This window comes from Pelobates fuscus, chromosome 3 (assembly GCF_036172605.1).
Source record: "Pelobates fuscus isolate aPelFus1 chromosome 3, aPelFus1.pri, whole genome shotgun sequence".
Lineage (NCBI taxonomy): Eukaryota > Metazoa > Chordata > Amphibia > Anura > Pelobatidae > Pelobates > Pelobates fuscus.
Genome location: NC_086319.1, coordinates 76,479,611 through 76,494,257, shown reverse-complemented (window position 1 = coordinate 76,494,257; position 14,647 = coordinate 76,479,611). Strand labels below are relative to the sequence as shown.

The 14,647-nt window shown below is 41.2% G+C and overlaps 1 protein-coding gene across 2 annotated transcripts in view; it reads right to left on the bottom strand.

Annotated features, from left to right (window-relative positions):
• Nucleotides 1-14,647, bottom strand: part of APAF1 (apoptotic peptidase activating factor 1) — an 82,182-nt gene that overhangs the window by 18,155 nt on the left and 49,380 nt on the right. For both annotated transcript variants that reach the window (XM_063447239.1, XM_063447240.1), the window contains exons 16-20: nucleotides 14,007-14,132; nucleotides 12,872-13,021; nucleotides 11,040-11,168; nucleotides 5,491-5,616; nucleotides 4,619-4,738 (exon numbers count right to left, since the gene is read on the bottom strand). In XM_063447239.1, the coding sequence (XP_063303309.1) occupies nucleotides 4,619-4,738; nucleotides 5,491-5,616; nucleotides 11,040-11,168; nucleotides 12,872-13,021; nucleotides 14,007-14,132 (651 nt within the window). The remainder of the gene's footprint in view (nucleotides 1-4,618; nucleotides 4,739-5,490; nucleotides 5,617-11,039; nucleotides 11,169-12,871; nucleotides 13,022-14,006; nucleotides 14,133-14,647) is intronic.

The window sequence follows — 14,647 nt, the reverse complement described above, 5'->3', positions numbered from 1 at the left end:
ACAGACAGGGTAAGCGGACACACACTAACACTAGACTAAACATGGACCTGAAAATCACCTCCCTAAATGTGAATGGCCTGAATGTGCCCACAAAACGGAGGCTACTCCTGAGAGAGGTACGTCGCCAGAAGGCCGACATCACCTTCGTTCAAGAGACGCACATACCACGCTCCTCGCAACTAACTCTAACGAACCACATGTACACAAAAGCATACGCATCACGCGCCCAATGTAAAAAAAACGGAGTAGAAATACTCATACATAAGAAATGCCCCCTTCAGGTAACAGGCGTACAAACAGACGCTGAGGGCCGGTACGTGGCCCTGTCGGGCACGCTGCAATCCAACACCCCCATACCTGAGTTCTGGGCTAACCTTGAGTCACTGATAACTGCCCTACCAAGGGGTATAATAATATTAGGGGGAGACCTTAATGCTACGCCCTGCCCAGCGACAGACCGGGGAGGAGGCCAACGGCTCCCGCGCTCACAACATAGAGGGGCTCAGGACAAGCTCCTACATAAATTCATCCTCAATACAGGACTACTGGACCCATGGCGCATCCAACACCCAGGCGAGCATGATTATACATTCTACTCGGCCCCACACGCCACTTACTCCCGCATAGATCTCTTCCTCACGAACTGCCTAGGTATGCAGTGGATTAAAACATCTGCAATAAACCTAATCTCCTGGTCGGATCACGCCGACATAGAAATAACCCTAAGAACGCAGGGGACACATACACCCTGGAAATGGCGTATGAACGCCTCTCTCCTTAAAAACCCACAAATTCTGGAAAGCACTAGACAGGAGATAACAAACTACTTCCTAACTAACGATACCCCAGACATATCACCAACGACACTATGGGCGGCCCACAAGCCCGTAATCCGGGGCCACCTCATAAAACTAGCCACACACTATAAAAAGAAAAAATATGAGAGACTAACAGACCTCCTAAAACAACTTCGAAAAGCCGAAATGCGAAACAAACAGACGACCACTCCATCCACGACGAAAGACTTACAAGACATAAGACGCATGATTAGGGAGTTAATGGTGGACGAGGTCAGCAATGACATACGTCACACAAAAAGGCTCTTTTATGAGAAGTCCAATAAAATGGACACCCTCTTAGCAAGAGCCTTAAGACCCAAAACTCACAAGACCACAACTATGGCAGTAAGAAACACACAGGGAACAATTCTCACCAACCCTGAGGACATCAACGTCGAATTCACACACTTCTACACAGATTTATACAACCACGCACCTACACTAACCGAGACCAATGAGGAATACATGGGAGAGGTTAGGACGTTTCTAACTAAAGCCCAACTCAAAAGGCTCCCCGCCAACCTGACGGGGCCGCTGGGAGCCCCCATAGATGTGGAGGAAGTCGTCATGGCCGTCACTGGACTTAAGGGCGCTAAGGCCCCGGGGCCGGACGGCTTTGACGGCACATACTACAAAACCTTTAAAGAACAACTCACCCCATATCTAACTAAAATGTACAAAAAGTGGACAGAAGGAGAAACACCACACCAAGACCTCATGACAGCAGACATTACCCTCATTCCTAAACCAGACAGAGACCACACCTACATCTCCAACTATCGGCCCATATCACTTATCAACTTTGACGTCAAAACCTACGCCAAACTGCTGGCCAATCGACTTAACCCACTGCTCACCAGATACATACATGCGGACCAAGTGGGCTTCGTACCCACTAGGCAGCTGTATGAAAATACACGAAGGGCAGTGGACCTCATATGGAGGGCAGGAAGAAAGCAAACGCCTGCTCTGCTCCTCTCCCTGGATGCAGAGAAGGCGTTTGACAGGATCCTATGGCCATATCTATTCACACTACTCCGACAAATGCAATTACCAGACACATTCCTTACAGCAGTGCACGCCTTATATGTAAACCCCAGAGCACAGACACTAGTGCAAGGAACGGCACCACGCCCCTTTACACTTAAAAACGGAACACGTCAGGGATGCCCGTTATCCCCCCTGCTATTTATCCTGGCCTTAGAGCCCTTATTGACACTCATCAGGGAACATCCAAGAATACAAGGCATCCGAGTGGCGACGGAAGAGTTTAAAGTGTCAGCGTACGCCGACGACATATTACTGACCCTTACTGAACCTAAAGAATCTGTACCACACCTTCTAACACTTCTAGATGAATACAAACGCGTCTCGGGATATAAAATAAATGTAGATAAGTCAGTGGGCATGCCCATTGGAATCCCCGAGTCGGACGCCACGGAGTTGGCCCAAACCCATGGATTAAACATCACACAACGACCAATCAAATACCTAGGGGTCGCACTCCCGCCCAACACCGACGACATATATGCAACCAATCACCAACGCCTACTGGCCACACTAATCAAAGATCTAGCCCAGTGGAACAACAAACCCATCTCGTGGATAGGGAGGCTACACAGCGTAAAAATGAACTTACTACCCCGCCTCCTGTTCCTCTTCCAGGCACTTCCAACGAGGGTCACTAAAAGCGACCTCAAGCCACTACAAACGGCAATAGACGACTTCGTCTGGGCCGGGAAGAGGCACAGGATAGCGAGACAAACAATGTACGCACCCAAAAGCAGAGGGGGCCTGGGCCTCCCCAACCTTCATGCCTACTATCTGTCAGCACAACTGGCACAAATAATAGAATGGCACTCACCACCCGACATCCACAGATGGGTTGACTTAGAAACACTACTCATGGGTACTGATCTCCCGCAGTACTGGATATGGGTCCCAAGACAAGATAGACCGCCAATATCCACAACATGCCCAGCAATCCTAAACTCCATCAGGATCTGGGATTATGCTGCCCACAAACATGCACTCACTCACCCCACCTCACCGCTCACACCATACCTACGCAATAAAGCGTTCCCACCAGGCCTAACAGCCAGAGATTTCAAAGACATAGAAAACACGGGCATCCAGAGATACCACCAATTGTATCATAACGGCTCAATCAGAACTTTCGAGGACCTCAAGACACTGGCCCCGCTGACCACCAAAGATTATTTTCGTTACATACAGCTTCGGGACTTTGCCGGAAGCGCGCAAGTCAGGGCCGCAGCACACACTAAACCTACCTTCTATGAAGCCCTTTGCGCGGCAGAAGGACCACGTGCCGGCCTCATCACCCGCCTCTACACCCAGCTTAGCGCTCCATCAGACAAAACATACACTCCCACATATGTCACGCAATGGGAAAATGACCTACAGCAAACACTGGAGGGGGGTGAATGGCAGGATATATGGGAGGCAGCGACAAAAACATCCATCTGTGTAATTCACCAAGAACAATGCTACAAGACACTCATGAGGTGGTACACCACACCAGTTAAACTATTCCGCATGGGTAAAACAACCACTGACACATGCTGGAGGGGCTGCGGGGAGAAAGGCACATACATACACATGTGGTGGACCTGCCCCAAAGTAATGACCTATTGGGAAGACATAGCTCAACTGCTGACGACGGTACTAAACAGACCAATCAGACCAGATCCTTGGTCTTTCTTAATAGCCCGACCCATTGACAATTTGCTCAGTAAAGAACAGAAATTGCTCAATAAAATTACGCTGGCCGCCAGAAGAGCCATGGCTCAACACTGGTTACAAATTGACTTGCCACAACTGACCGATGTTACCCGAAATGTCAAGGAGGCCCACCTCATGGATAGATTGACTGCACAAGTTAGGGACACCTACCCACTTTTCATCAAAATTTGGGAACCATGGGAAGACTACACCAACCGTTGACAGTATCGTAACCGACCAGACTCACACACTCTACGACTCGACAGACGAGGCCCGCCCGGGCGGCTCGCCCTGAGCCGGGTGTACCCTGTACCTACCCCCAATCCCACTCCTCCCCCTCTTACTCTCCCCTACTATCCTGGCCTCCTTACAGGCCACTCTTTAGAATTGGCTATGTTACTAGAGCATGTGTGATAAGTGCTTGAAACGATCTGCATACCTTCTGTCAAACAAAATGTATGAAGCTACTGAGATAAAAACCTTATTCCATTATACATGTAAACTTATGTACAGATATATGTATATGCCTGAACATATACACATACCTAAATAACCCCCGTGACCACTTTCAACATATCAGATACGCATACAGCACATGATGTACCATCCTGCCTTCGCCCTACCTAGAATCTGTACAACAAACCATAGACACGAGAGACAGTTATGCAGACTTATGTACCAAGATAGGTGTAAGCAAGAACCAACGCGTTCAACGGAGGTAACCAACTTTCCACGACCTTGCGCGATGAGGAGTCTGATTGAACCTGCCAAAAACATAGCACCTCCACGTACTCTATTTAAAAAAAAAAAAAAAAAATGTACTGTGTATGTCTTATTATATACCCTACTGTACTGAATGTTATTGTATTGCAAGAGGATTGCCTTTGGGGTACCTCATATGCACGTGTTACATGTTTAAGTACTCCAAAAATAAAGAATTTAAAAAAAAAAAAAAATAATTAAACATAAAGGATGTACTAACCAGATGTATCTGAAAATTCTTAAATAGGAATGGTAGTGATGAGAAAACTACTCACAAGAAGACGCTGTTCTTTGTCAGGGACCAGGACAATAACTTCATCCCCGGAGAATGCCACGTCATATTCCTGCTGTAAGATTGTACCTGATGGCTTGCAAACTTTATTCGTTTCCCATAGCTGTGCATTGAAAAGGGGGACAAGGAAACACGATGAAATTCATTTGGAAATCAAAAATACAATTACCAAAACTATAAATAATCTCAAAGCAAAATCTTTGAGGTTTAACTTGCAATTCACTTACTGCCAGTGTAAAGCGCCAACTCATGTTTTATCGAAAACATGAGAAAACGGCACGGCAGGAGGACAGAGATCAGTGTGTGTCACAAAATGATAAATTAAGGGATGCCATAAACAACGAGCACTTTAACCCCTTAAGGACCAAACTTCTGGAATAAAAGGGAATCATGACATGTCACACATGTCATGTGTCCTTAAGGGGTTAAGGCTTAACAGAGTGCAAAAATCAAAAAAATCACTATCTGAAAATATAAGAGGGTTTTTCTTTCCTGTTAAGGACAATGGCTTCCTAAAACTTTCTTGATCTCTTCTCCCTGTATTTGCATCTACCAGTTAGGAAGGCTATTTCATACATTGACAGCATTCTCTGTAAAAAATCTCTGGGTGTTAAACATTAACTTCCCTCCACTTTAACTCTAAGACGTATAGTAAAACATTCTATTAATTTAGGCGTAGTTACTCAAAATAGAATGTTTTCATTTTATTGCAATATCTCTTCGAGACACTGTTGAACTTCCAGAAAATGTTTAAAGAAAAACCTAAAATAACCCAACCAGCAAGTGAATCATCTAAAGCTAACTAATATACAACGGATTTGTTTTGCACAGAAAATCATTCAGCCAGAATCTTACCTTCACAATCTGGTCTTCAGAGCAAGTTAAGAATGACGACCCTTGTGGAGAAAACGCCACACAGTAAACCCAGCTGAAATGTGCATTGAAGTCCGCTATTTTGGTGCTCGAGTTTATATCCCATATCTACGGAGACAAAGATCGGGAACACCGGAAGATCAGATTGCTATTAGAAAAGGGCATGAGGCCTTTCATCAGCCTTTTCACCATGTATTATTTCTCCAAACCTTTCCCTCAAACCTTTAAATTCCCTGTTTGTTTTGTATTGACAAGTCCTCTAGAGGTCTACAAACGTTTTGTTTTGCAGACTCACTGCTACAACCATGAGGCTGCAAAATCGTTAATCTTCCCTATGCCAGAGTATCCCTGGCTGCCGCCATTATATTTCCTGGGGTTGGCACCCCTCCAAGCAAACAATCCCCAGAGTGTCTTGAAAAAAGAGGACATCTCTCAGCAAAACAATGCTCAGTGTTTGGTTTGAGTACCGCAGGAGTGGCTGTAGATTTGTATATTCTAATTTGTAGAGAGAGATTTTTATTAAATCCTTTGAGCAAAAGACATATTATTCTAGTAATACTTTTAGTAACGATACTGCCACAAAAGTGACCCACATCATATGCATGGAATTGCAAAGCAGAAATTTTGTTAAAAAATGTATCTGAATAGATTTTATGAACCCAGTGTAACAAAGAAATAAAAACACACAGCAAGGATGGTGTCATCTAGAAGGATTAAAATACCGGTACTGATCAATGTTGTAAGGATTCAGAATAAAGCACAGACGCACCGTGGAGTACCAAAACTCTAATAGATACATCTTATATGGAGTTTGCAATTAAGTTATTTAAAATTGGGGCTCCATTTCGGAAGTCTTTGTATCTGTGGAGTTTTTTTTTCAGAAAACATCCTACTGTATTTGAAAATGTTCATTAAATATTTTATTTTCGAATAAGAAAGTTTAAAGGTACGCAAATCTTCTCGCTCTTTAAATTACACCCAAAATATGTCTCTTTCGAGGTAGAGATGACTATATCTTATGAAGGAATAACATCACCATAAAAGCCAACCGTGGCTGGTCCAAGTACAGAGCACTGGAAGAAAACTATATTAGGTTAAATATTATCATATATGTATGCCAGAACGAGAAGCCTTCATAGCATCGGAAAATACGAACTGCATTATCTATCATCCTCTTAAACTTATAAAAGAAGTGAATTGGTACTTGCACCATTAGAAAGCGATGCAAGGAAACAGGGAAAACATTTTTTTATTGTCATCCTTTCTTTTATTGATACATTGAGTTAAACAGTACAGGAAGGAGAAGAGCAGTTAGAGCATATGATATAATGTTAAAAACACATTAGGTAGATATACTCCTGAATAAACTGTCTCATATTTACTGTATATAACAAGATAGAGAAACAACATGTTGAGAGGCATAAGTGAGTATGAAATGGTTGCACAGGAGGACTATTATATGCCGATTTGAAGTTATTATTAAACAGACATGCTTAACACAAACGAAGGTGTGACTACTGCATCAAAAGGAGGTCTGCTAGAGAGGATGATATGGCATATGACATTTGCTATTATTTATTATTATTATTGCCATTTATATAGCGCCAACAGATTCCGTAGCGCTTTACAATATTATGAGAGGGGGGATTTAACTATAAATAGGACAATTACAAGAAATCTTACAGGAAGAGGGCCCTGCTCAAAAGAGCTTACAGTCTATAGGAGGTGGGGTATAAAACACAATAGGACAGGAAATTGCAGTTAAATTAGGTGGGAGTGAAGCAAAGCTGGAGGAGAGAGTAAAGCGCTGCCCTACAGGAGAGCGCAAGAAACAGGTATGTAAGGTAGAGGTTAGTCTGGGAGGCCATAGGCTTTCCTAAAGAGATGGGTTTTAAGGCACTTCTTAAACGATCGAAGACTAGGGGAGAGTCTGATGGTGGTAGGCAGGCTATTTCATAGGAAGGGAGCTGCCCGCAAGAAGTCCTACAGGCGCGAGTTGGCCGTACGGGTGCGAGCAGCGGACAGAAGAAGGTCACGGGCAGAGCAGAGAGACCGAGAAGGGACATACCTATGGATCTGTGAGGAGATATAAGAGGATCTAAGATTATTCAGTGCTTTATAGGTATGGGTTAGCACTTTGAATTGACTCCTATAGGATACAGGAAGCCAATGTAAGGACTGACAGAGGGGTGAGGTGTGAGAGGACCGACTAGAGAGGAAAATCAGTCTGGCGGCAGCATTCATTACAGACAGTAGCGGGGCAATACGGCTATTGGGAAGACCAATAAGGAGAGAGTTACAATAGTCCATGCGAGAGATTACTAGAGCATGGACAAGCTCTTTAGTAGCATCTTGTGTAAGAAAGGGGCGGATGAGGGCGATGTTTTTGAGGTGGAATTGGCATGATGATGATAACGATAATGACCCTGCATAGTTAAATTAGACTGCTATGTATAAGAAAACTAAGGGGCACAAGAACACAAACTTAAAACAATAAAACTTGGAGAAATTAACCACGGGCAATGCGGTTGGGCCATGCATTAAATCAGTGGTGAGTAAGGCAAGTTCCTGCAGCAGCTCGCGTCAGCAAGCCAATGCCCACCCTGGAGGCCCAAGATGGATTGTTTTTGAATCAGCAATCACACATGAGCCGTTTGATACTGGAAGCAGTAAAATTATCTTTTAAATGTATTAATATGTATTATATCGGTATTGTAACACAGACAAATCTCCATGTACAGCGTACAGTCCTGCGAATTAGGGCTCCAAATTCCCATTTGCAACCAGCAAGTGGTAAGTAAAAATGCAAGTGAGTACAAATTCACTACTAGTGCACTGGTGCTTGCGTTGATAAATAACTTTCAAGACCTGGCCAGTCACATAGGATCTAAAATTGTGAGCCTTGCTGGGATCACTCCTTAATTGCTAAGCTCCAGTCTAGGGGTCAATAGAAGGGCTGCAGGGCAAGGTATGAATAATCTCTACTAAAATAGCAACCAGTTTCATTGTAATAATGCCATTTTAAAAGATTGTATGAAAATAGATAGCATTTGTACAATGCAAGAACCTTTTCAGTCGTCTTTTGGGGATGTTGAGTTAATTCGATGCTATACATCTACGCAGTTCCACAGTTTTCCGTCAAATATCAATGCTTTCCCCAGCTCGACTGCTTTACAGGTGTGCAGTTAAAGTGGAAGTTAGACTTCCACGTTAAACATCCAATTCTGAATGGCAACCACAAGCTGAGATCCCATTAAACATCCAATTCTGAATGGCAACCATAAGCTAAGATCCCCATTAACCCCTTAAGGACCAAACTTCTGGAATAAAAGGGAATCATGACATGTCACACATGTCATGTGTCCTTAAGGGGTTAAACATCCAATTCTGAATGGCAACCATAAGCGGAGATCCCCATTAAACAAACATCCAATTCTGAATGGCAACCATAAGCTGAGATCCCCATTAAACATCCAATTCTGAATGGCAATCATAAACTGAGATCCCCATTAAACATCCAATTCTGAATGGCAACCATAAGCTGAGATCCCCATTAAACATCCAATTCTGAATGGCAACCATAAGCTGAGATCCCCATTAAACATCCAATTCTGAATGGCAACCATAAGCTGAGATCCCCATTAAACATCCAATTCTGAATGGCAACCATAAGCCAAGATCCCCATTAAACATCCAATTCTGAATGGCAACCATAAGCTGAGATCCCCATTAAACAAACATCCAATTCTGAATGGCAACCATAAGCTGAGATCCCCATTAAACATCCAATTCTGAATGGCAACCATAAGCTGAGATCCCATTAAACATCCAATTCTGAATGGCAATCATAAGCTGAGATCACTGGTTTAATCTGCCTCCCAATACTGTCATCCTAACGTTGTTCCCGCAAGATTCCACACTTTGCATGTATCATGCTAAAGTGTAACTTATATATTTATTTAGGAGCTGCAGAAAGAATGGACTTTAGTGCTGGAGAGAACCCCCTTTTTTATGCTTGAAACACGTTTTCCCCTTGGTGCTTAAGAGTGGCCCTTTAAATAAGTTATTTTCTAAGTAGAGAAGTGAATGTCACTAGCTGCCTTTAAGAATATGTGTTTACGGGTATTAAAAGGACGCCTTGTTCTTATGTTACCAGGTAAGGCTTCAAGGAATAATTAAATGTAGAATTACCAATTTATCAAACAATATAAACTCATGTCATAGGTATCTGATGCTCTCCCTGAGCCATCTGTGAAATTGTATGAAAAACTTACCTCAGTACTCAACTGAGCTAAGCAGAACAGTGATGGGGCGCTCAGCCAGTGAGTGCTGTCCTATATTGGTGTTAAGCTTAATGGAGACATACCACAGGAGAAGATTAATAAAGCGTGGGCACCCAGTGGACCAATGCAAGTTGCCAAACCATTTTAAAACAGTTGGACAAATTATTCTGGGAGAGGGACAGGGAACCATAATCACTACAATGGGCTATCGTGTTTATGGTGTTTGCAGTGTTTTTTCTTCGGGTTATAGGATGTGGTGGTGATGGATTTATTTTTCTCTCAGAATAGAACATATATGATAGCCTTATTCACTTACAGAAAAGTAGTAAATTTAAAGGGAAATCTAATCACTACAACCACTTCAGCCCAATGCAATGGTTACAGTCAGAGCTGGTCCGTCCATTAGTCCCAGTTAGACAGGGGTGGTATTTTGCCACCTCTGTACACTTTAAGTTGTCTGCTGTGGGGCCCGGGCCAGCGTGTGTATGTGTCAGTGTACTATTCAATGTGTATGTGTCAATGTGTATCCATGTGTTTATCAGTGTGTGCATCTATGTGTTTGTTCGCGTGTGTATGTGTGTGTGTGTGTATCTGTGTATGTGTGTCAATGTGTATATATCTGTGTAAGTATGTGACACATAGACACATCCACTACACTCACACTGCATCAACAATACACACACACAATGCATCCACTAAGCAAACACATTCTGCATCCACTATACACATGCACGCAATGCATTCACTACGCAGACACTGCATTCACTACACACACTGCATAACATAATGGATGTGCACGTGGTTTTGGTGGGGAGGGGAGGGGGGGCAGCATATCAGTCTTGGACCAAGGCAGCACAATGTTTTGGTCCAGCCCTGGCTATGGTGAAAGTTGTCCCTGAGTGTCGTCCAACAGCATGGAGTCAAACTGCTTTTGAATGATTTGACAAGTATGAGGATCCCTCTGATGTCTGATGTCCGCCTGGTTTTCTGTAATATCACTAAAGTGAAAGTTCTTATTATATTCTAACAAAAGCATACTGCTATTTTTGGATGAAAAAGAGCATGTGTTATAATAACATTTTAGCTATCCTAGCAAAAGTGAAGATATATCTTGAAACACACTTTGAAGAACTTACGTAGCAGTAGTAATAATAATATAAAATGTAACAAATGGAAAGAAATAATGTATTGCATTTAACAAATAGAAAATTTCAAGCATTGCCAAGGTCATCAAGAAAGCAATCTTACCTGTACAACGTAGTGTGACAACGCCATTGCTACGTACGGACCGGTTTTACAAAAGTCACAGTATAGGATTATATTTTCATGACACACTTCCAGCTCAGAAAAAAGGTCACTTGTTTCCACATCAAAAATCTAACATAATGAAAACACCAAAATCAATGTGTGCTTTTAATTCTAAAATAATAAACAATGCAAAATTACTCAACAAAGCTAAGTAAAAACCTCCCATAACCCCTGCTAAGAGCAAAGTTCGAAGAGGAGGAGTGTGAGATTAATTTATATTAAAAAAGATAAATGTATAGCTCCAATAAAGTCCAACCTGTTTAAGATGTATGGATAACATCGCACAGTTGGATAACATCGCACAGTTCTATAAAGGCAACCATGTCAATGGCAAAAAAGGTATATGCTTTAAAGTGGCATTCTTTACACCATTATCACTACATATTCTTGCTTTTTTTGGTCAAGCCATGTAGGAGCCCAGGTTCCCATGGTATGCCCTTATCTAGCTGATGATGATGTGAAATTTAACGTATGGAAAGTGCAGTTTTTCACTGCTTCTAGGGTTAATACTTTTAGCAGCTGCTACTTAATTTACACCGCCCGGTCCTATTTAGCCAGCTGAGATTTTCTCACTAGGCTGCTGATCACAGACACAGAGAGATAGTGTGAAAAGGAGCCCTAGTGGTAAGAAAACCTTTGTGATCTTTAATTGCTGTTTTGTGACTAGGATCCATCTTAGCTGGGAGGTACTGCTAGAAAGGAAATACTTTAGTTAGTTTGTTTAGTTAGTATCCTAACAGGAGTTGGTTTTTGTTTGCTTTTGGTTTGATTTATGTCTTAAGGGGAAATTGTGCCCCGGATGTTAAAAACTGTTGGTTTTGTAAATATACATCCTGAAAATGCATTGGAGTGGTAGTTCCTGCAGAGGCCTTATCACAAGTGGTGTTCGAAGTGGGATGTCCTGTTGTACCAGCTACACTGCTATATAGTACACAAAAAATGGAGGAGGCATTGACGGTTCTGCTACAATCTACTACTGTGCATATCGCTGGGAATGCGTCAGTTCAGGCACTCATGAACGGTAACAGGGGGTACATTTGGTTTACAGTATAAATAGATGTGTGTTTTTATTTGTAACGTTGTCTTCATAAAGGTTTTTTTTTTTTTTTTAAACTGAAATGATACAAAATAAATAATATATAATAAATTATAGGTTTTGTTTGTTTTTTATCTTTGAGTGCCTATATATATATATGAGAGGTGTTATTCATTTAAAAAAAATAATAATTTATTAGTACATAGTAAATCCTCTCTTTAGACTGTGAGTGCCATTGTAAAACAGTTATACTCATGAAAAATGCCAAATTCCACGAAAAACATAGATACGTAGGTCCCAAAATAAACTATAAAAACTAAGGCCTCACCTTTAGATATATATAGGCGTAGAAATTGTTAATTTGTAGAAAGTTAACAATGGAATTGCAAACTGAGGGCCACAATAGCAGATTTGGAAATATTATCCAGATCATTTTATTCCAGCTCCACTAAGTTGGCTTTCATTTTTCACTCCCCTTATCAGTTCTCCATAATTTGACCACTGTGATTTACTGCTCATTTTCTGGATAGAAGATAGCCACGTTATTACTTGAATGGACTCTAAACGAATCCCGCTGTGCTTCCCGGAGAGCTAACCATTGTAATCGAACTTCTTTTGAAATAATTATTTTTTGCAAGCAGGACAGAAGCGTTTTACTGCACGTGTACATCAAACTATAACTACACAAATGCTGGTTTATTTATATGTATTTAAAAACAAAAAAACAATTACTTACATAGAGGTAATGACGTGCTGTTACCATTACTTTACTGCCATCATTCGACCAACAACAACATTTTAGCAGAATCTGTGATCCATCATTTGTCTGATAGTCTGTTTTAACATCGATAGACTGATGCTCGTTAGCAGAGGATACGTCCCAAATCTGTAAATAATGAAGAGCAACGTGAGACAGATACATAATCTAGTAAACACATTGTCCTCAATGCAGTATTCTTCAAGTTGCACTACTGACAAAATGTATTTGACTTTAGGAAATTATATATTTATATATATATTTATTTTTTGTTACATACTACATCACAGGCTCATCTTAATCAATTTTTTTCTGTTGTTTTTACCCCCACATTTTAAGACAAGTTATTTTGTCATTTACTTAACCATTTTTCTTTCCTGAAGAGCAACACAGAATGGCCTTCCCCATCAAATGACACATGTAAATCCCGAAACGTCAGCTGTGGATTTGTTACAAAGTGCTTTTTTTCATAGATAACTTTGGATGTTTGTTTACAGGGGCAGTAACGTTAACAGCACAACTACTAAACGGACTACAAATCTGGTTCTACAGATCAAGATAAACTGTGGATTTCTACGTTACATTTTAATTTCCATACCTCGTAAATACTTATGTGTTAAATATAGGCATACACATGTTATAAATTCTAGGAAGTGACAGCATCCCTTTAACACCTATTGATAAGGATTTATTCCAATGAGCTTTATTCCCCTCACTGTAGTGTGGATTCATCTTCTGTGATTTTATTACTGATGACTTGTATCCATTCAGATGCTTCTTATAGAAAAGTACTGCGACACATGGCAAAGTTGTGTCAATTGCTGCGATTCGCCAACGATGCTTCTTACTTCAACTATGGACTTCAAAGTGAGAAAGAAATGAAACCTTCCCAGCTGTCTACTATATAGCTGAGCGGTGTTACTTAGGGAGCTTATAAATGTGCCAAATATTCTTGAAATTGGCACTTCTATAAGGTACATCACAGGGGACATGAAGTTAACCCATGAAGCATTTCAGCAAGCTGAAGTTCTTTAGGCAACAGAAGTGCCCCTTTAAATATCATTAAGCCATGCACTTAAACCTCAACTAAGAAAAGCAAAATTAGAACCTTTACCTTTAATGTTCCATCCATAGAGCAACTGGCCAAATACTTATCGTCAGGGGAATATCTGCAATGGTTCACACAATCAGAATGACCAAACAGTGTATTCTGGCAATATTTCAGATCAGAATTCCACAGCTGCGTTTTGGAGGAAAAGCAACAACAGTTTATTAAAAAAAAGATATTCAATATTCATTCACTGTACAATCATGCGTTTTATACAGAAATTCACTGAGACGAAACGGTGGTCATATAGGATTCAATGATCTCTATAGAATGAATACAATCAACGAAAAATAAGTTACCCAAGAGACTAGTTTCTAGGATCTATTCACCAGTTTAGACACTCTAGTTGTGTACAAAGGCCTAACCCTGTACAATATAACATAGAAGGATTCACCTACTCCACTACTAAGTCGACAAGTGAAGTCTGGAAAGGTATAATCAGTATCTTAAAGTAAATGGAATCGTAATCAGCTCTAAATGGATCAGTACAATCACAAGACACATATCTCAAGTGCAGGTGATCTATACTAGCCTTATAATGCTACTCCTCTATCTACTATCAACTATAGCTAACCATTGGATCATCTAGAGAAGTGCTTAAAATATTAATGTACAAGTTTCATTAGATAGGCTTATTTATAGCACAG